Source organism: Neolamprologus multifasciatus, chromosome 1 (assembly GCF_963576455.1).
Source record: "Neolamprologus multifasciatus chromosome 1, fNeoMul1.2, whole genome shotgun sequence".
Taxonomy (NCBI): domain Eukaryota; kingdom Metazoa; phylum Chordata; class Actinopteri; order Cichliformes; family Cichlidae; genus Neolamprologus; species Neolamprologus multifasciatus.
Genome location: NC_140439.1, coordinates 16,662,090 through 16,684,215, shown reverse-complemented (window position 1 = coordinate 16,684,215; position 22,126 = coordinate 16,662,090). Strand labels below are relative to the sequence as shown.

General features: G+C 39.8%; 1 protein-coding gene across 2 annotated transcripts in view; it reads left to right on the top strand.

Annotated features, from left to right (window-relative positions):
• The window catches only part of epha6 (eph receptor A6), a 77,220-nt gene that overhangs the window by 46,350 nt on the left and 8,744 nt on the right, over positions 1-22,126 (top strand). For both annotated transcript variants that reach the window (XM_085150440.1, XM_085150518.1), the window contains 6 exons: positions 307-462; positions 1,103-1,453; positions 12,770-12,894; positions 13,237-13,399; positions 15,512-15,617; positions 18,924-18,994. In XM_085150440.1, coding sequence (XP_085006566.1) covers positions 307-462; positions 1,103-1,453; positions 12,770-12,894; positions 13,237-13,399; positions 15,512-15,617; positions 18,924-18,994 — 972 coding nt within the window. The remainder of the gene's footprint in view (positions 1-306; positions 463-1,102; positions 1,454-12,769; positions 12,895-13,236; positions 13,400-15,511; positions 15,618-18,923; positions 18,995-22,126) is intronic.

Here is a 22,126-nt window from a genome sequence, read left to right as displayed (position 1 = left end):
TTCTTGTTTTTATGACAGGTGGCCTAATAAACCTTGTAAGCTCAGCATGTGGGTTGTGTGATTTTGTGATTCTCTATTCTATAAAAAAGAAATGGCTTTACAGGTGTGTGCCATTTCTTAGAAGGGCCACTTTACGGGGCATGTGGCTTAGTGAGCTAATAAGAAGGTGACAGATAGTACCTCGGGAAATAAGGTCAGACCACAGGTGAGGAGCGAAGCAGCTGGAGTTTCGATTAAGAGTATGTGCGCTGATGGAAATGCAGTTGCATAAGGAGCACTCACCCTTTGCATCTCTTTTTTCTCCAGCTTGCAAGCCTGGCTTCTTCAAGGCGTATGCTGGAAACACTAAATGCTCCAAGTGTCCTCTACACAGCTCTAGCCATGACCAGGCGGCCACCATCTGTCACTGTGATAAAGGCTTCTACAGGGCTCTCAAAGACCCCACTACTATGGCTTGTACAAGTTAGTAGAAAGCTACAAAACCTTTCGTCTCTTTCCTGCTTGCAGAAATCCAATTTTGTGACTGCTGTGCCAACATTCACCCCATCGTTTCTGTTTTTTTTGGGGGGGGGTTTTGTTTAGTTTTGCTGTTTAAGTTTTAACAGTGTGATTGAGTCACATTTAAATTTATGCTCACCAAGTTTGGACATTTCTGAGCGGTGTATCGATGAAACTGACAAGTAGCATGCTGGAATGAAACACTCTTACACTTTGAGAGCTATCCTCTCACACGCCTACATGCAGATATTTGAAGATACACTCAAACAGCTCAGATTTTTTTTATTGTACAGGTGTGAAAACTGAAAAAAAAAAAACCTGAAGTTTTAGCCGGGAAATTGACACAAGTTGCTGGAATGAAGCCGGAAATGTTGAAAGCCAACCACCCACACACTTGCTGTACCTACACACTGAACACACATGCTAAGGAATAAAAATATGCTCAGCGTGCTAACTTGTCAGATTATGGTGATCATGTGCCAACCATTGCTTCATATTCAAGGTCGCATAAGTGTCCTGGAGAATATCCATCTCAAAAAGTGACAAGTGCAGGCGCCAAAAAAAAAAAAAGTCTGTCTCCAAATACTTTTCTTCTCTCTTTCAGGGCCTCCATCAGCTCCCAGGAACCTGGTCTCACTCATCAATGACACAGCTCTCTTCTTGCAGTGGATGCCTCCCAGTGATACAGGAGGCAGAAAGGACATCACTTACAACATACTATGCCAGCGCTGTGGTGGGAGTGACAGCAGCAGTGCTGTGACACAGTGTGAGCCGTGCGAGCCTGACCTGCACTTTATCCCACGGCCACTCGGCATTACTGGCACCTCGGTAGCAATTCTGGACTTTGCAATGCACGCTAACTACACCTTCCACATTGAGGCTGTGAACGGTGTCTCTGGGCTGGGCATGACTGCACGCTCGCTGGCAAATGTGACCGTCACGACACACCAAGCTGGTAAGTCCTGTTCACTCAGGCGGTCTTTCATTTTGTTTTCCAGTTCTGGTTGTTTTGCTTTTTTCAAATGGTGGTGGTAATAATAGCAAGCAGATGTAACCCTACCTGCAAATAGGATCTGTATTAATACAGTTTATTTATCGAGAAAGCATATTGATGAATTTATTAATAATTTCATAAGAAATTAAACAAAATTAATGATGGATTATAATCATCTTATCTTAAAGACCTCATACTACCGTATCACTCCAATAGAGCCCTTCACTCCCAGACTGCAGGCTTACTCGTGATTCTTGAGTGTATTTAAAAGTAGAATGGGAGGCAGAGCCTTCAGCTTTCATGCCCTTCTCAGGGGTAAAAGGCAGAGTACGCTTTGGACTGGCCGCCAGTCTGTCGCAGGGCTAACACAGAGAGACGGACACCCATTCACACTCAGATTCACAACTATCGTCAATTTAGAATCACCAGTTAACCAAACAATGTCTCTGTACAGTGAGAGAAAGCTGGGGTACCAGAAAATCCCACACAGGCACAGGAAGAAGATTTAAACCAGGCCTCAGGATGACCAGTGTATTCAAACCCAGGACCTTCTTTTTTTTTTTTTTTTTTTTTTTTTTTTTGCCTGTCCCGTTTGGCTCTTTTGCCATCAGAATTATTGTCTAAAGGCGAAGAAAGATGCCCAACGGATTTTCTTTACCAAATTGACCATCCCAGCTTTGCCGTAATGGTCCATTTGATTCACCTTTTATTCTTTATTTTATTTTCACTTGCTGAATACGGGACAGACTTGACTGGGGGAAAGAAAAGGGAGAAAGAAAGAGGGAAAGAAAAACAGTTGAGAAGAGGGACGGGGGAGAAGGGCAAAAAACAAAAACCAACAGAATAAGCAGAAAAAAAAAAATACATATATTGATCACCTGGATCACCTGTTGAGAAAGAAAAAAGAAAACAAGCAGAAGAAAACGAGAGTAATACAATAAACAACATCACAATGATATATGGGAATATGACAGTAAATACTAAATATTAAACATTATTGTGCAGCACGTAAGATCGACAGCACAGTGTGCATTGAGGTAGGAGCCAAAAAGGGTGTAGTTTGTGTGTGTGATCACCCGTGTGTACACCTGTGAGCATGGACGCGCTTGTTTTCTTAAAAGGTTCCCTCATGTAATGATCTGCTAGAGGGTGTGGGGGGCCACTGCCCCGTCCTCCAGGGCATGAAGCAGGTATGGAGGAGATCAAAACTCCAGACATCCAGAGGCCCTCAGAACACAAGAGACCAAGGAAGACCAACAGAGGGGCAGCCGTGCCACTGTCCCAGAAAGAGCTGAGGAGAGTCCCAGATGAGGGGTCACCCAGCAGCCACGGAGCAGAAGCCGGGGGGGTTGCAGTGACGTGCCCGTGAGCTCCGCCGGCAGCCAGCTGTGCCTGAGTGACCGAGCCCCAGGCCGAGAGGCCGGGGGCACCCCACCTCCGAAGTGGCCCAAGCGAGCCCCAGGCTCCAGGCCCCGATAAGCAGCCGCCAAGGAGTGAGCCGGTGTGTACCCGGACGCCCACCCCCAGACACAAAGAACCACCAACGCACCGATGTCTGAGGGAGTCCGCCCCCGGCAGGGGAAGTGGTGGGGGGAGATAGGCCTCCAAACCTTGGAGGGCCTGAGCTGTCCTCAGAGAGGTGGCGTCTGATACCCAACCTGACATATGGACACAGACATACAGGCACACACAGATACAAACATCCATTCCCACCCTCATGCTCTCATATGCACTTACTCCACACTCAACCAACGTGGAGACAGACATAAAGAGACGCTGTACATACAATCACACTCCCCAAGCGTACTCTACGAACCGGGTCCTAACCCAGGACCTTCTTGCTGTGAAGCAGCAGAGCTAACTGCTGCTGCTCACTGTAAATTTCTCATTTTTTGAGTTATATATAAATAAATATCAATCCCCATTACATTTACATAATTGTAATTATTCTTGACCAATAATACACTGTGGTTAGACAGGAACTAATATTTACTTCATGAATATTGTTTTTTGCATTGCAGTTTAGGTTATTCATTACAGTAATGAGGAAGGGAATTTACTTTCCTCTTTCCTGGGGACCCTGAGACCTCTTAAGTCTCCATCTCTCCCTCCAGCTTAATGCGTCAATAAATGGAACGCACTCCTGACCTTTGAATTGCTGACAGAGTCAGTGTGACCTGAACCTATTCCTAATTAGTGAAACCCAGCAGACCTGGGGTCAACTAGATCTACAAGTTCACAAAGGAACATCGTCTCAGGCTTGAATTAGTAAAAAATAAGAGACCTGAAATTCAGCTTTAACCTTAAACTTCAAGGTTGGGAATAGTGGTGAAATAATTGATGGAGAAGGTTGAGATGAAGGAAGGGAAGCAGGTGGATTAATAAATTATGCTGGGATGTATGTGCACGTTTCCTCCCCTTTCAGCATGCGTATGAAGTTTGTATTTAGATTAAATCCTGATGAGAACTAGTCGTACTCAGTGATCTCAGTTATCAGCAGCTCAAACGAGACAATGAGGAGCTGTGAGTGTCTGTGCTAAATCATAGTTGTCATTGTTGTAATACTGCTTTGACATTTATTTAAGTATTTAAACCATGAAGAGTGAATGATGAAGATATTTGAAGCTTGGGAAATGTAAACAACATATAACTGGATGTAAGAATCTTTTAAAGGCTGATCCCTTTCCTGTGGTCGCTCACATTGAAACTCCGGCACAATATTTGCCCGAATGTTGATTAAATGTATTTAATGTTTACCCAGATGTTGATTAAATATGTATCTAATGAACTCAAGTAAACGCTAAAGCCCTCTAAATATTTCACAACTCATTATTCATGAGCTGCTTGATCAAAATACTGATGACTTTGCACCAAAACTATCAAACTGATGAGCTTAAATAAATGATAAGTTATGAAAATGGAAGAGTATGACTCCTTAAACTAAAGCGATGCAATCAAGAGTTGATGACACCGTTGCTTCTGAGAAAGAAGAAATGCTCTTGGTTGCACAGCGGTGGTGCAAAGAGAAGCTTTTATTTCATAAACTCTTGTCTGCAAAGAACAGACTGCAAAAACCAACAGTAGGCCCGTCTTGTTTAGTCTCTCATTACTCTTTGAACTGATAATTAGTGACAGCTGGTTTGACCTGTCGCAGCCTCTGCTGGGTTAAACATCACCATCACTGCTGGCCGAACCATGTCCTTAACGTTCTGAACTCTGATCTTTTTTTAATGACAAAGAGTCCGAACAGACGTAATCACTGGTGTGGGCATGTAACTTTTCAGATTCACACGCTGTAATTTTTACTCCAGTGAAATGCTTGCAGTGTAGTGCAGCTCAGGGTCACCTCTAAGAACACTTATTCATATTTGGCTGTGAAAAATAACCTAGAACTGCAATGGTTGGAAATCTGAAAGACAAACGTGATAAAATTTTAAAATAAAACAAAAAATAGGGTTTTTGTGCACACAATGCTTAATCTTTACATTCAGGTGTTTTCAGTCCCGTCACCACATATAAAGCGAAGCATCCAGCCAGGCAGTCTGTCTTTGCAAACATTTGTCCTAACTCAGTGTCCTATAATAGGTTGCCATTAGTTCGGCCCCTTCTAGATATTCCACCATCAGCTGTATGTGGTATTATTTCAAAGTGGAAGCCTTTAGGAGCCACAGCAGCTCAACTAATAAGCAGCAGATCACATAAAGTTACTGAGCAGGGTCACTGAGTGCTGAGTCTCATAGAGCGTAAAAGTCACCAACGCTCTGCTGACTCAATAACTGCAGAGCTCCAAACCTCCTCTGGTGATGGGCATTTCATGGCATGGGTTTCCATGGCCAAGCGGGTCCTGTATGTGTGATACGTAGGCAGCCTGGTGCATGAATGGAAGTAGAATTCAGCAATTGTGTAAAATAGTACATTTAAACATTCATTGATAAAAACACTAATTAAATTTTAGCATTAAAAAAATGTTTTGATTAAAGAGCTTGCACATAGTGGTGGATTAACCATTACAGAACATAAATAAATTGGTAATTAACAATACTGTTAATTTAGGGCAGCTGAATGAAAATGAGTGAATATGATTCAGACTACTTGAATATGCTGAAAGGTTATTATGATTTTTTTTTTTTTTTGGCCTATGGCCCCCAAATCACTCTTTAACCATTTAAATGATTCATGAATTGTCAAAATTTTGACCAATAATGTTCTTTTAATTGATAAATTGGCTAATCTTTATATTATATAATAGTGATCATGCGCATCATGATTTCAATTTAATAAAACAGAAAGTAAAGTAGTAATTTAATTAATTCTATTCCTTTTTCATTTTTTAAAAGTAGGCTTAGGAAAAATCTAAACCTGTTAAAAAAAATATGCATCATTATTTTAACATCTCAAGTCCAATTATCACCAAAGTCAGAAGGATTCATTTCCTGGGAAATGCCTGTACAAAATTCCACATTTCACAGTAGTCTGTTCAATACTTGTTGAGCCTGTTCAGTCTGGACCAAAGTGGCGAGCCGGCCAATCAACCAGCTCATTGGGGTGACTCTTCAAACTGTGATCCAGATAAAAATTTTAAAACCTGTGCCCATGTGTAGAATTTGCTGGCTTCCTATGTCAAAAGCAGTGAGACGCAGTGAGAATGAAGCAGCATTAATGATGAAGTGACAACAAGGAGTCCAGACAGTTATAAGATCATATTTATGCTCCTGATCATTAAGAAAATACTTCGCAGTCATTCCTCATAATTCTCTTTACAGGGAGAAATAATGTGTCAAGGTTTTTATTTTTACAAACTGAAATGTGTGCTGATGGGCTGTCATCATACCATGCAAACCAGATGTCAGGTGTGTATGTGTCATGCCTGGCACCCATCTCTCTGGCAAAGGCAGCAAGCCCAGTGGGAGGAAGTTGGAATGCAAAAATAATCTCCATAGCAGAAGAGAAGCAGCCTGTGGGGATGTTCCCATTAGGATGTTTAGAGTGGATTAACTTGTCAAACTGCCTTTCCTCAGTAGACATACTGTACACACACACACACACAGAGCCAGGAACACACACACAAACAAGCAGGCAAGCAAATTCATACAAATAAGACATTTGCACACATGTATCACCCACACTTTTACATGGTGTGCTGGTCAGCTCGTTCCTGTTATTTCATCTGCATTTTCTTGTATTACTCCTCTGAAAAGAAACCAGAAATACTCACTTTTCTTTGATTGTTGATTGATACAACACATATACCGTAGCTCTGTTACGGAGATTACAGCAGTTTCTTCGTTGTGGTTTGGATAAATAAAAGTGATCCTGTTCTGCATATTTTACATCACAAATGGGCAAAGATTTAAAAATAAGAAATATATTCACTAAAAGATTGAATTATTAAATCTGTGCAATGACACGTTTGCTTGAGTCAGCAGCTGATTCACAGCATCACATGGAGTTTTTTAGGCAACTTTAAATGAACAAGCAATAAACATGTGACATTTAATATAAGCCACTTTAGTAGGGTCCCCTTAATAATAGTGTGTTGGAAGTGCTTTTGCCTTCAGAAGTGCCTTAATTCTTCATGGTTTAGATTCAATAAGGTGCTGGAAGGTGATCCTCTGGGATTTTTGGTCTATTTTTAGCTTGAGATTTGTCAGCTGTGTATTCATGATGAGGACGCGGTCAGCAACATTACTCAGTACGCCAAGAAAATATCCCCCACACCATTACACCACCAGCAGCCAAAGCTTCTGATACAAGGCAGGATGTATTTATGTTTTGTTTATACCAAATCCTTACTGTACCATCTAATTGTCACAGCAGAAATGGATACACCAGGCCAGGCAACAGTTTTCCTGTCTTCTAAGTTTTGGTGAGCCGGTGTGAATTGAAGCCTTGGTTTCATGTTCGTAATTGACAGGCATGCTGCGTGGTCTTCTGCTGCCGTAGCCCATCTGCCTCAAGATTCAGTGTCTTTTCCATTCAGACATGGCCGTATGCTTATAACAACTGGTTATTTGGTTTCTGTTGCATGTTACTGTTACTGTTTCCTATCAGTTCAAAGCAGTCCGATGAGTCTCATCTGACCTCTGGCATCAGCAAGTCATTTTGGCCCAGATAACTGCTGCTCACTGGATGTTTTCAGTTTAAATGGTTCTTCTCTGTTGTGTGGGAAAATCCCATCATATCAGCAGTTTCTGAAACACTCATGCAGCCCATCTGGCACCAACAACCATGCCAAAGATAAAAGATACTTTACCGCCTTTCTTCATTCTGATGCTCAGTTTGAAATTCAAAAGGTCGTCGTGACCATGTCTTCACACCTAAATGTGCTGAGTTGCTGCCATGTTGGTTACTTTGTAACTAACAAAGGGGCTGTCGGTGTATGTATGAGTTAGCTATGCATTAAGGAAAAATATTCCGAGAAGCTCTTTTATGGTGATGTTTAAAAAAGAAAAATTGAAAATCATGTTAAACTCTTCAAACTGCTGTATAGGTTTAAAATAAATTCAACTAAGGTGGGATGTTCATGGGATGAAAAATGCTGTCTGCTTAAGCTTTTTTTTTGGGGGGGGGGGGAGAGAGAGAGAGAGAGAGAGAGAGAGAGAGAGAGAGAGAGAGAGACTGTGGATGGACAGCCTCATTACCAGTTAAGACGGATGCTGCAAGGTGATTCGTATAATTGATTGTGATATTATGGCAATTATGGAATAATAGACAATTAAAAGCAGAATGAAAAAATTAACTGGATTATTTAGTGAGAGGAAAGTAGCAATATATTTTCTGTTACCCTTCCATCATTGTTTATTAATGACTCATTATGCTGCTAATATGTTAAAGCTATTAATCAGAATTAGTAATCGTTTCTCTTCTCAGTTCCCAGGGTGCTTATTTAACCTTGAAAAGTTAAATGCCTGGTTAAGGTGCCACTTTATCTTTAAATAGAATAGTTTTCATTGACTCAGATGAGATATTGTGATGCTCAGCAGAGGATTTCTCACTGAAGATGCCTCCCACAAAGTTCACTGCAGTATTCTGCGAGGAGGCACGCAGAAAGTCACTGCATATTTGTGTAAGGTGTTCGGTGCACAGATTAAAAATCTCCACCTACAATATTTGTGGACAGCCACAAATATAGACCCACTCTAGGTTAATAGTAAACTGTACATAAAAAAAGGAAGCCCAGCAGAGGTGGAACATGTTATCTGTTAAGCCTGTCAAAATTTAGACTGCAGAATCACAGCACAGAAGAATCACTTGTATTGAATTATATATCAAATTGAATTAAACCATTATCAGAATGCGAGATTGAATGATGCACTGAACCTTTGCTGAAATAATTGAAATCAAATAACTTCTGGTTTAAATTATGAAGTCACCTCAGATTTTTGCTAATTGTTGTTTAGTTGAAGACTGAATGACTTGTCTTCATCATAGTAGTTTTTAAATCCCGAAGATTACTTATTAATAAGAAATCACTAACAGCTTTCAGTGGTGGTTAAAACAATTCTATCTGACTATAGCTGACAAATTTTCCAAAGGGCACAATGTCAATAAAAATGTTATAAATTCATTCAAAATTTGATTTCAGTGTAGCTTTTCACCAAGAATGAGACTGTTTCACCAAATTTTACAGCACCTATATCAGAGGTGTTAAAACGCTAATATCAATCATTAGTTTATTTTATCTTTTTTAAGGAGCGTGGAAAGAATGTTGAAGACATGAAAAATGAATTTTTCATAGGATTTTATGCAGTCCTGCGAAAAACTAATCACACCCCATCATTCAGTACCTTGTAGATCCACCTTTAGCACCAATAACTAAAAGTAATCATTTTCTGTGTGACTCTATCAGTCTTTCACATCAATGTCCACTTTTCACTTCAACATTTATGCACAGCTCTCTTGGGTTTCCACCGCAGCACTTCAGTCAGGTTAACGTTTGACTGGGCCATTGCACCACCTTGATTCACTATTCAATTCTCTTCTATTTCAGTCATTCTGTTGTCGTTTTTCTGCTGTGCTTGGGTTCATTGTCCTGTTACATCACCCAGTTTGGGCCAAACTTTAGCTGTCAGACAGATGGCTTCACATTTGACTCTAGAGTACTTGGGCATACAAAGGAGTTCATGGTCAAATGACCTCAAGGTGCCCAGGTTCTGTTGCTGCAAAACAAGCCCAAATCATCACTTCTCCACCCCCGTGCTTGACAATTGGCATTAGTAGTTTGTGCTGATATGTCGTGATTGGCTTTAATCAAATGCACCAGTGTGCATTATTGCCAAACATCCCCACTTTGGTCTCATCTGTAAAAAGGATATTTTTCCAGAAATCTTGTGGTTTGATCAGATGCAATTTTGCAAACCTTGCAACCCTTCCAAACAGAGCAAGCTTATTCTTTTGTGGGATTCCTTCTTATTGTAGTCTCATGAAATTTAACAATTAACATGCTAACAAAGGCCTGTAGAGTCTAAGATGTAGCTCTTGGGTTTCCTTGCAGTTTCTCTGAGCATTGCACAGTCTGAACTTGGCATGAATTTGCTTGGACATTCCCTCCTGGGATTGTGTTAACACAATGAAATGCTCCAAACCAGAGAAACTGCTAAAACTTCTGCTGCTATAGAGGTGCTCACATTAGCTACTTACCCTGTGAATTTTTATGGAAGCAGTAAGGGTGCTCTTAGTTTTGCACAGGACTGCATAGAGTCCTGTGCAAAGCTTCGCAAAGCTTCGAATTACTGTACATTAGAAGTCCTGTCTGTTCCATGCTCTTTTCTCTGGCAGTCAATTTTTGATTTTACTCCATACCGCAGATGTCTTACTGTTGATCCGCCTGAAACAAGAAACAGACAAAAAAACAAAGATTTAGCTCTGTTACTGCCTTCATCATAATGATTTCTTTTTGTAAGACAAAAACAACAGGTCACACAAAGTTCTCACATGCTGAATCCATGCATGTTGTGTCCTGATTCAGAAGATTCTTTCTCTCTTACTTTGCTGTTTCTCCTTTTTCCTCCAGTGGATTCTCTTCAGTTTTCATCCTCCTTTGCTCTGGGAATAAGACTGACTTCTATTTATATGCTCAGATGCTGGGGAGATGCAACCCCATGGGATTTCTTTACAGCTTTTCCTGCTCACTTGCTCTCTCCCTCTCCCTCTCCTTCCCCCATGTCCTTTCTTTATTTCTTTGAGCATTTGAAGTTGAGGGTTAACCTATTTTTACATGTTGCCAATAAACCAACTAGAGCTTATAGAATAAGCTCAATCGTCAATTATCGTTTGCCTTGTGACTTGTGATTAAACTGTAATGACCATAATTGTTCTCTTTGAGTCACTCATCCATAGCAGAAGGTGTCTGAGCAGCAGACTGATTTGTGCTGAACCTAAAATAACTTCTTCCATAAGTGCACAGAAGGTTTCCAGAGATTTAGAGAAAATTTAAAAAAAAAATAAAAAAATCGAGCTCAAGTTCTCTCACACAGTAAAGGCATAAATTTATACAGTACAGTATGCTGCAAACAGAAATCCCTTCTAGTAACACGATGCTCACAAAGTTTTAGCCCCTAAGTGGGTTATGCATATAGTAAAGATCTGCTCAATTACACTAAAGCCAACTGAGAAACATCTTTCTCAATTGCAACCTCGACATTTACGCAGACAACTCTCGTTTAAATGCATTTTTACAGTCACACATTTACCTCATTCAAATGTCACAGAAAAGATTCCACCAGCTGGCAGGTGATTCTTTTGTGTGGACCCCCATTTCTTTAGTTTTATGATAGTTTTAGCTTTATGGCGTCTTTATAACAAGATTATATTATAACAACACTATATTTTAAAAATTTCTGACATGGATATATTTTTGAGTATCTGTATCACAGAAGAATACAGTCATCTGAAGTTACAGTCTCACACAGAAATACATTTTTAAACCACTTTGAGTCTGAAGGTGTGTGCATTTTGCATATTTGTCACCCAGAGTGTGCATTTTTGCAGGAGTCAGCATCAAATACCATGTTTCATGTGTGCACCATTTTTCTTTTTGCAAAAATAAATACAAGTGGTTGAGCCGCTGGACTGTGAAGCGTTGTGTCTGGGCTGTTCTCCTGCTAGAACGTTTTGGCTTCTTAACAAGATGTAAGAGTTGCCTCTGCACCCCAATGCATCCGACTCGCTATAGGGACATGTCACCTTTTTGTGAAGTGCCGCATCCAGTCTGTGGACTTCGGTATAGAATAGGTTATCTGCTTCTCTGAGCATGAGGACAATTTATGACATCAATCTGCTCCTGAATTTGTATTCCAACAATGATCTCTCAAACAGCACGCACAGCAACAGGGGGGACTGGATCTGTTAGTTTGCCAAATCATATTGTGTTGAAGCAGAGGCTTTATGAATAATTGATGGTAAATATTTGACTCTCTGCTAGGTGATTTTATGATGTCCTCAGCAGCCTTGTGTAAAATATTACCCCAAAACTCAGCAATAATGACAAACATGATAAACAGTTGGTGTAGGTCTAGTGGTTTCTGTGACAAAAATGTCTCTCTGAGACTGAACATTACACAGGAGCTGGACAATAAAAATGTTTCCTTTTTTTTCCCTGTCTTACTTTTATCTTGGGTATTCCTGTGATGCCGAATGCATTTCTCTGCCCTACTTGTGATATTTCACAACAGCTATTTTACCTGAGATTGTCTACTACAAACTGCAGAGCGAGGATGTACATAAGTTCAGCTTCAGATGTTTATTTAGCTTTTCTTTTGCAATTGCAGCCGTATAAGTGGTTCTTTGATGCTTACATCTTTTCTCTGATGACTGAAGACACTTTTGAAATCCGTTTTGCAGTACCGACTCTAAATTCAATGAATATACTTCAGAGTTTACCACAGAGGCTAGAGCAGGAAATGGCCTGGATCACTTGTTTCCTCAGTCTACTGGGCTTCTTGGCCAGGCGACTCTCGGTCCCCCAGATGTGCTAGAAACATATTGTTTATTGTATTTTTTTGCTTGCTTATGCTTCCCAAAGTGTTAATGTGTTTACAGGTTCACCCTTTTGATAAAGACACTTTTCAATAAGCCAACCAACTGGAAGAAAGTCAGTCAAATAAGTCAAGTATTTTTTGTTGATTGTAGAAACAAGGTGATGGATACAGACACTTCTTATCAAGAAATGCCAGTCATGTAAAAATACATCATTTTCAAACTTTGAAGCGCTGTTGTTCTCACAGCTTTCTTATCACAGCTGACTCAAAACCCTGCACTCTTTCACTTTACCCTCAGGTCCTGCTCTGGTGGGTGTAGTCAGGAAGGACTGGGCCTCTCAAAACAGCATCGCCCTCTCCTGGTCAGAAGTGGAAAAGCCACCCTCAGACATAGTGGATTATGAAGTGAAATATTATGAGAAGGTAAACCCTTTTTGTCATATTGAATGATGTTCTTTTTCTTTTCTCAAACTATGTTTATGTACAATGTGTAATTCTCTTTGTGGCAAAAGCGTTTTTTTATTGCCGTTGCTCTAGAATGCACCACAGTGAATAATTGAGAAAGCCAAACACAAGTGTAGAGCATCCATAATGTGTCATTATCCCTGCTTTGTTCACCATCTGCTCTGATAGTTAATAGGACAGAAATGATGTCTTCTGTTAAGACATTGCTGTGATAATGGGTTTATGCAAAAACACGTTTATCTCTTGTGCCATAATGTGGCTTTGTTTATCATGTTTGGCAATCTGTTTCTGCTTTTCTAGGAGCAAGAGCAGCTGAGCTACTCATCAACACGGACCAAAGCCCCCAGTGTTGTGGTGACGGGCCTCAGACCCTCGACTGTTTATGTTTTCCATGTGCGCGCTCGCACTGCTGCTGGCTACACAGCGTACAGCCCCAACTTTGAGTTTACAACAGCAGCCGAGGGTATGATTGCAAGGGATGGGGCACTTGGGAGTTGTGGTTTGTATGTGTTAGGGAGGAACGGCACTGATAATCAGGCAGATTTGTTGTTCCAGATGGATTTGGAGTATGTTTTAAAACAATGCACAGGAGAGAAAGGGAGTTGGAAAGCCACAGATGTTGAGCCATCACTGTCGATTACCAACTCTATATAATCCTTGGAGACGTTTTATGATCATTCTTTGCTACGAGTCACTGAAACTCATCAGGGCTTATTGAGGCATGAGCCATTTATTTAAGTGCTTATAAGCTTCCATAAGTTCCCAGTTCTGATGGTCTGCTTAAGCATGTATGGCACCCTTTAGATGATGAATGTGTATATATTCACTTGAATATGCTCACATTTCACTATAAGAGTGAATTTGATATAAGTCTGCTGACATTATATAGTGCACCTCATAAGTCGCACAGTTCACGTTTACTTTAATTTTACAATAACTGTTGGAGAAATGTAAGAAAAGTTATCCACAAGTAAATGTTTAATATATGTGAAATGAAACATTTACATGTCAGTAAAGGAAATGTCCCTGTTTCCTGCTACTTCTTATTATTAACCAAATATATATCACCAAGCTGATACTGACAATGCATGCAAGACGATCACCGAAAAAAAAATAAAGGATGTTATTTTGCAGTGCAAGAGAAATTTTGTTTAAAGGCAGATGTGATTAAACAGTTTTTTTGTTTTCCTGTGCAGTCCTGTGAAAAAATAAGTACTCCTCATGATTCAGTAGCTTGTAGAACCACCTTTAGCACCAGTAACTTGAACTAATTGTTTTCTGTGTGATTTTATCAGTCTCTCATATTGTTGTGGAGTAATTTTCTGCACACTCTTCTTTGCAGTGTTGTTTTAGTTCATTGAGGTTTGCAAGCATTCGTTTTTGCACAGCTCTGTTGAGGCCCCAGATTTGCTGATGTGCTTGAGATCATTGCCCTGTTGCAAGAATATGATGTTATACAGAGGAATTTGTATGATGACTGCTAGATGGCCAGGTTATGTGGCTTTGCAACTAGCCCAAATCATCACCCCTCCACCACCATGCCATGGTCTGTTGGATTGTCTTCAAACATGATGCTGTGCATTATGGCCAAACATCTCCACCCTTGTCTTGTCTGTCAAAAGGACTTTGTTCCAGAAGCCTTGTAGTATGTTTGGATGCAGCTTTGCAAACCTATTAGGGAGAAGAAACTTTTTCTTGTCATCCCTTTCAAACACGATACACTTGTTCAGTCTTTTTCTGATTGTAATGTCCTAAACTTTAACATCTAACATGACAACTGAGACCTGTAGCATCTGAGATGTAGTACTTAGGTTTTCACAATTCCTTTGACACCGCACACTCTGACCTTGGGCTGACTGTCTGGGACGTTCACTCTTTGGAAGATTGTGACATTATGTTAACTCACCTGAATGCTCCAAACCTGCAAAATGCCTAAACTTCTCCTTTTATGGAGGTGACTACTCCTCCTGGTGACCCCTAGTTAAAGTGCATTTTCTTAGCAGCATCTGACAGCTGCTTACCCTCTTAATTCCTAAGAAAGAGTGTACTTGGTTTTTTCACAGGACCGCACTGAGTCCTGGAAAGTGCATTTAAGACATTCATGGAGAAATAAATATCAATGACTGCCACTCACATGCAATTGATAAAAAATAATAATAATAATTTCAATGTACAGCTGAATTTTCCATCCAATATGATGAATTCCTTGCAATCCAGCTGCATCATGCACATCTCACTCTTTTATATTAAGATTATAATAACCTAGTCAGAACAAATCAAATGTCAAAACAGAAGCCAATCAATTCAAATCACAACAATAATATTAAATAGGCTTTTTCATTTCATGAGAGACAACTAATCTTTTACAGAGGAATCATTTCTTTTCATTGGGTATAAACATTGATACTGTTTTAAATTAGTAACAGAGAAACCACAGTCGGTCTGTTCAGTACATTTTGTGTCGCAAAGCAGTTTTTCCTTCCTCTGGTATCAAGTCTGGGAGGGAGAGTTCTTAATATTCAGATGAATGATCTTTCCGCCGTTTTCACCGTCACTTTGTTCTCACTTTCCTCAGATCCTGATATTGCTGATCAGGGTCAAGTTCTGGTGGTTGTCACAGCATCTGTAGGAGGTTTTTCCCTTTTGGTCATCCTTACCCTCTTCCTTTTAATCACTGGACGGTAAGACATCCCCTTTTTTTGTGTGTGCACACGCACACCGACACACACACACACACACACACACACACACACACACACACACACACCTTTTTCTCTCATAATCTCCCAAGTGAGGCCACAACCAGAAGTCTGTTAATGGACTCCTTTTTTGCCACCAAGCAGACACCCTTATTTTACAAATGGCTGAACCAATTTTCTGCCTAATTACTCAGCATGTAATGCATGTACCAGCAGTTTTCTTCATTCCATTAACCTCCCCAGGTTGGCTCACAAAGTTGTCTTCAGTCTGCCTCTGGTTCACAGCATTTTTACCATTAGTGGCACTTATTAATAAACAATGAAAAATGGCCAGAAAGTGTGGATACTCTGTCTGGCTTCTGACTTAATTGTGATACAAACCGAATGATAATGTTTGATTACACAATTTGCAAACATTACATTAAGCTGAACATATCTAAACTCCAGTCTACAAAAAAGCTGGAAAAAAAAGGATGACATCACTATCTATGTTAAAATAATTCTATATGGGAAATGAGCCACCAACATTTTTACTTTGGCTTATCTTTGTTTGCACCTGAAAGGTAGTTACGGTATATACAGTAAATACAGTATTTCTTTTTTGCCAAGAATCCAGACTGGCTTGTAATTTTTTAAAGTGCTGGTGAGCAATAGTTCTCCAGACATCCTGAAAGTCTCTTATCTCTTTGGACACTCACTGCTTTTTTACTCATTTTCAATTCATTCCTTGTACCTGAGCATTTCCAGAGTAATGTTTGGAAATTATTGTTGTTTCAAATTGACACTATAGGTGCATCTAATAATAGTAGGTTTAATGGTCAGAGGGTCGTAGGTCAAGTTCTCAGAAGATCTTGTGAATGCAATAACTCAAATGGTAAATGGCCTGCATTTGTATAGCGCTTTTCTGGTCCCTAAGGACCCCAAAGCGCTTCACACTACATTCAGTCATTCACCCATTCACACACTGGCGATGGCAAGCTACATTGTAGCCACAGCTGCCCTGGGGTGCACTGACAGAGGCGAGGCTGCCGGACACTGGCGCCACCGGGCCCTCTGACCACCACCAGTAGGCAAACATGGGGTTAGTATCTTGCCCAAGGATATTTGGCATGCAGCCAGGAGGCAGCCTGGGATCAAACCACCGACCTTCTGATTAGTGGCTGACCTGCTCTGCCACCTGAGCTACAGCCACCCAACTCAAGAACAAGATGATGTAATATTTTCAAATTGATGCTATAGGTCAGGGGTGGGGAACTCCAGGCCTCGAGGGCCGGTGTCCTGCAGGTTTTAGATGTGTCCGTGATCCAACAAAGCTGATTCAAATGCCTACATTACCTCCTCAACATGTCTTGAAGTTCTCCAGAGGGCTGGTAATGAACTGATCAGGTGTGTTGACCCAGGATGTTACTTGCATCCGGCCCTTGAGGCCTGGAGTTCCCCAGCCCTGCTATAGGTGTATGTATTAGGAGCTTGAGGGATAGGCCACTTAACACTGACCTATGAGTCATTCAAGGAAAAAGTCACCTGACTCAAGAGGTTGTCTCATGGTTGTCTCATGGTTGACTCATGGTTGTCTCTACATATAACAGAAAACTTAGCAAAGAACCAATCTTAGATTTTTTCTTAACTACTTTTGTTATTCTGTCACAAAAACTCATTATTTGTTCTCATTTTTACCCTTCAGCTGTAAAAGACTGATGCATCATTTTCATCACCCGACTGGGCAGGCTGGTGGGTGAGAACAAGGAAACAGGTTTTTTAAATTCATACCATGGGTCCATCTACTAAAAGTCTCAGACGAGTTTGAATTTCAGTGACCTCAAAACCAAGGTCAGAGGTCACGGTTTCTGAAAATTTTCTGAATGCAATAACTCAAGAGGAAGGTAAACTAGGATTTTTATACTTAGACAACATGTGCAGTGACTAGGAGGCCAAGAGGTTAGAAGTGTCAGCTGCCAGTATCTTTTTATTTTATTGAATCTTTGAAGATTGTCAACGTTAACACAGTTTGAAAGGCATAACAATGTATTTTTGCAAAGATTGTTAGTTGAAAACTTGGCATTTCTTGGCACTTCCTCAAAACGCTTTAATAGAAAACTACAGCAGGTCAATAATATCTGAAAGTCCTTAAGAAATATGAAAAATAAAATCCGGCACAGACCTGACACGTGACCATAGAGATGCATCTGGCCCTTCGGTTGATCCATCTACTGTTAACTGAAGCCTCAGCAGAAATCCAGTAAAAGCATACCTGGATTAAAAAAAAACACACAGAATGAAACATTATCAATCATGGATTTACCTTTCCAGAGTCCAGACCTCAACAGTACTAAACATTTTGAACAGAACAAAAGACAGCCAGCATCCAAAGTAGAGCTTTCAATGTCCTTCCAGATGCCCAAAGAGCTACTCCTGAAGACTACTTAAAGAAATTACAAGAAAGTTCAGGCTGTGTTGAAGAATAAAGATGGTCATACCAAATATTCATTTTCAAGCTTTTTAGAATCATAAAATCTAAGATTTCTTATTATAGACTGTATTCCTATATATTTGTCAGTAAACTCATCCACCTATTCCCCATTTTTCTGGACAATTTGCAGAACTGTAACTGGCAATAAAAATTTTGCAGAGGTAACCAGGTGTCTGCTTTAAACCTGTTATACTGTTCTGCAGAAATGATTTTCATATATAGTTGCAGCTTTTTTATGTGTGAAGTGTGAACAATACCAATCCAGAAGAGTCGCAGTGTGTGAATTCATTATCTCATTGTCTTTGAACCAGGTTTACCTGCACCCAAATATCAATACAGTATTATCTTGTGTAAGTGACTTGTAAAGTGTGTAAATAAAGTGCAACATTTCAGAAAAATGCAATCCTATGATGACATTTTTAAAGAACAGTCTTCTTCTTGGATAGTTTTTGCAAAGAGGATCTAAATTGTTCTTTTTGCTGAATACAAGTGCTTCAATTGAGTCTGAATCTGTGGAGCCTTGAAAGTTTGAACATGTGGGGATCTGAATACTAAAATGGAAGAAAAGAAGAAGAAAAGATCTAAATCAAGGAAAGAGCAAAAATTGCTCTTAGAAAAGAACATAATGGCATAATGTCAGTTTTCAAATAGAAATTTTTTGTAAACCAAAAGGCAGATTATGTGGGATCACAGAGAGAAGCCAAATGGCAAAAAAAAAAATAGTCATGCTTCATGTTGATAATGTAAACTAATTTACCTTCATTTAGCATTTTCATTCAGATCTTTAACTGTTGTGTTAATCTGTCTTACATGTGCAGGTGTCAGGGGTACATCAAAGCCCGGATGAAATCTGAGGAGAAGAGGAGGACACGCTTTCACAGTGGACACGGTGGGTGTCTGTGTGTGTCTGTATTTAATATGGGATTTCACATAGGTAAGATGAGTGTGGCAACATTTGTTGTAATTCCCAGGAATTTAGTTTTGCAAGACGTTGTACAAAGCGTGGTCACTGTTTGGCTTAGAGCAATAATTCTTATGCATTATGCATTTTTTATATTGTCATAAGCAGAATTTATGGACTCTCTTATTTTCTGTTGAATGAAACTCAGTTATTACAGTTCAATTCTTTGTAATTCCTGTTATGGCTCAAAAACAAAATAAGGCCAAAAGGATGCATTTAAAGACACTGGTTCATTACAGTCCATCCACGTGCTGGTAGATAGGGTGGATTGATTTGGATTTGGAGCTTGTTCAAACTAGCATTAGGCGAATGTTAGTATGCAATGAAAAAAAGATCAAAGCCAAATAGAACTGATTAAGGCAAGAAAAAAAAATGAAAACTGCAAGTAATCTTAAAAAGCAATGTTATTTTTAAATTTATATTCAGGTAAGAGTCAGATATCCAGCCAATATAGGGCAAATAGGTTACATACATATAGGGCAGTTAGGGTAACTGTACTTATTAAAAGACGTTTTTTACAGTTAAAATGTTCTGCACCAATAACTACAAATCCAGGTATACACATATGTGGACTACAAAATATATTTTTACAACTCTAATGTCAGTGAGTAATCCAGAAAGCAGAAGATTAACCTGCAGCGCCAATGTTCCCTGTTTTTGTCATTTTAATAGTAAACACACACATTGCATCGTCTTACAAAGTACAAAAAGAAATCCCTCTGTCTGGCTCACCATTGAGCATGCTATTGGTGAGATTTTGACTCTTAAAAATCCATTTCAAGTCCCCTCTCACTATGTTTGGGCTTTTGTCACACAGATTGGGCCTATTTTCTGTGCTAAATCACTCACAGTTTGCCAGAAACCCACTATTGGTTTTTTGACAAAACTTGCTGTTCCAGTTAATAATTACAGTGGTGCTACAATTACAGATAAAAACAGGGTTATAGATTGCCCCATAGGGAGGACATATTATTGTGCCCTGTGTTTTACTTAGGCAATTCAGTGAGAGCTCTTGTAGGATCCGATTTGAGGCCTGCAGGGAAACAAGTTTGGCTCTCGACACAAATCTAACAATTTTACCTGTGTGTGTTTGATTGGGGATTTTTTTTATTGATCGAGAAGAGCATTAAAGACTGTGAGGAAAATATTGTAACATGCTGACATACCATTTCCTTGTCCTTTGGACACAAGGCCCATCTCTAAGTGTGCACTGCTACTGTTTGTGTGCAGGTAACTAATCTGGTTCTTCTCTATAGTGCAGCAGGTAAATGACATTACAAGGGATATTGTTTACAGGTGATATGAGAACTAAAATTGGTACATATACTCTTTTATGATCACTTACTTACTGTGATTAATACTGCGTGTTTGTTCTGAATCCTCTGAAGCATCCATCTAGGTTTGCATGTTAATGTTAAATAATACATTTATGGATGGAGCTCATGCCGTACTTTGTGTGTTAGGTGAGAGTAATAAAGCACTCTAATAATTGCAGTCAGTTTACCATAGACTAAACTGGGAAAGGATAAAACACTAATGAACTTACGACAGTCAGATTAGTTACAGGACTTACGCAGTACAACATCACAGTGGTGCCGCCAATCACATCACAGCATGAGGGTTCCAGGTCTGAACCAGTCCAAGGACATGCTTGTCAGGTTATCGGGTGATTCTAAAGTGTCTGCTGGTGTGGCGGTACATGATTATCTCTCTGTGTTAGCCGGTGAAAAAATAAGCCGTTAAAAACATTGATGACAGAGTGCGCCAGTGTGAGAGAGCTGAGCCAAGGGTAAAGAAGCCTTCATGCACTGAATTTATAAAATTCACACATTGGCACCAGATGAATGTTAAATATCTGAATCTAGTTGTATGTATGAGTAAAAGGGTAATCCCTTAAGCTGGACAGCACTGTTACTGGACCACTAGAGCAGTATGTAACATATTATGTGTATCTGCAGTTATCTTGTTTTACTTCAAACAAACCAGCTCTGAGGAAGTTTTCAAGTGACACATCTGAGTTGTTAAAATAATTCAAAATTAAGTGTAAAACTTCCAAAATTTATCAGGTGTATGACATTCTGTAGTGAAAAATGTTGTTTCATAAAATGCAAAGGATGGCCAAATTGGAACATTTTGAAAATTTAAGTGGCTAATGGGATTTTGCAGAGGAACAAACACTCATATTTTGGTGCTTGTGTCCACATTTGATAATTATTTCAGTTATCTGCTGTGCTAATACTGCTCTCTGAGTCTTTTCCTTGATGGTGCTGGAAGTTGGACAGAGATTTTTTTCAGCAGCTTATTTAAGAATGAGTCTAATTTTACTTTATGCCAAACAGTAACAATGGCCTTGCTGATACAAATCTACTTTTATGAGTCATTTCTTTCTATCCAGTAGAATGAAATCTATATGAGTCGCACCAGTTTTTTCTGTGCTATTTGTTCTTTGCTCGTGTGTGCTTGGGAGCCATCAGCCAGGTGGGGGGATGCCACCAGGCTCAACAAACTAGTAGAAAAGGCTTGTTCTATTATAGAGCTGAGCTTAGACACCTTGGAGACAGAGGTGGGTAGACGAAGCCTTCAAGCTTCCACAACACAAGCTGACGCAGCTATAAAGTACATTTAGTCCCAAGCTCATCTGCTTGAGGTGTACAGTTATCATTCGTGCCAGTCATAATGCACACCACTGCAGCAGCATCCCCAGCCTCAGCCAGAGAGGAAGATGCAGAATTCTAACTGTCTGCAATGTCTTTTCATACTGCTCTGGGGATTTTTTCCAGCTCTTTCTTTCTCTTTTTCTGCCCCCTTTTCCATCCCTTGACAAAATAACAGAAAAACCTCACAATATAAAAGAAGCAAATAGTCGACCAATTATGGACTAACACAGTTGAATAAAGAATCACCTTCTCTTGCACAGTCTGGCTTCAGTATAACAGAATATCCTGCAGGCTTAGAGAAGCCAGATAATGACTTTATGCTTGCAAATGCTTCAGGTTTTGAATAGATTAAGAAAATATGCACTGTGGTTGATAAAACTAATATCTGTTTGGGAAGAAAGGT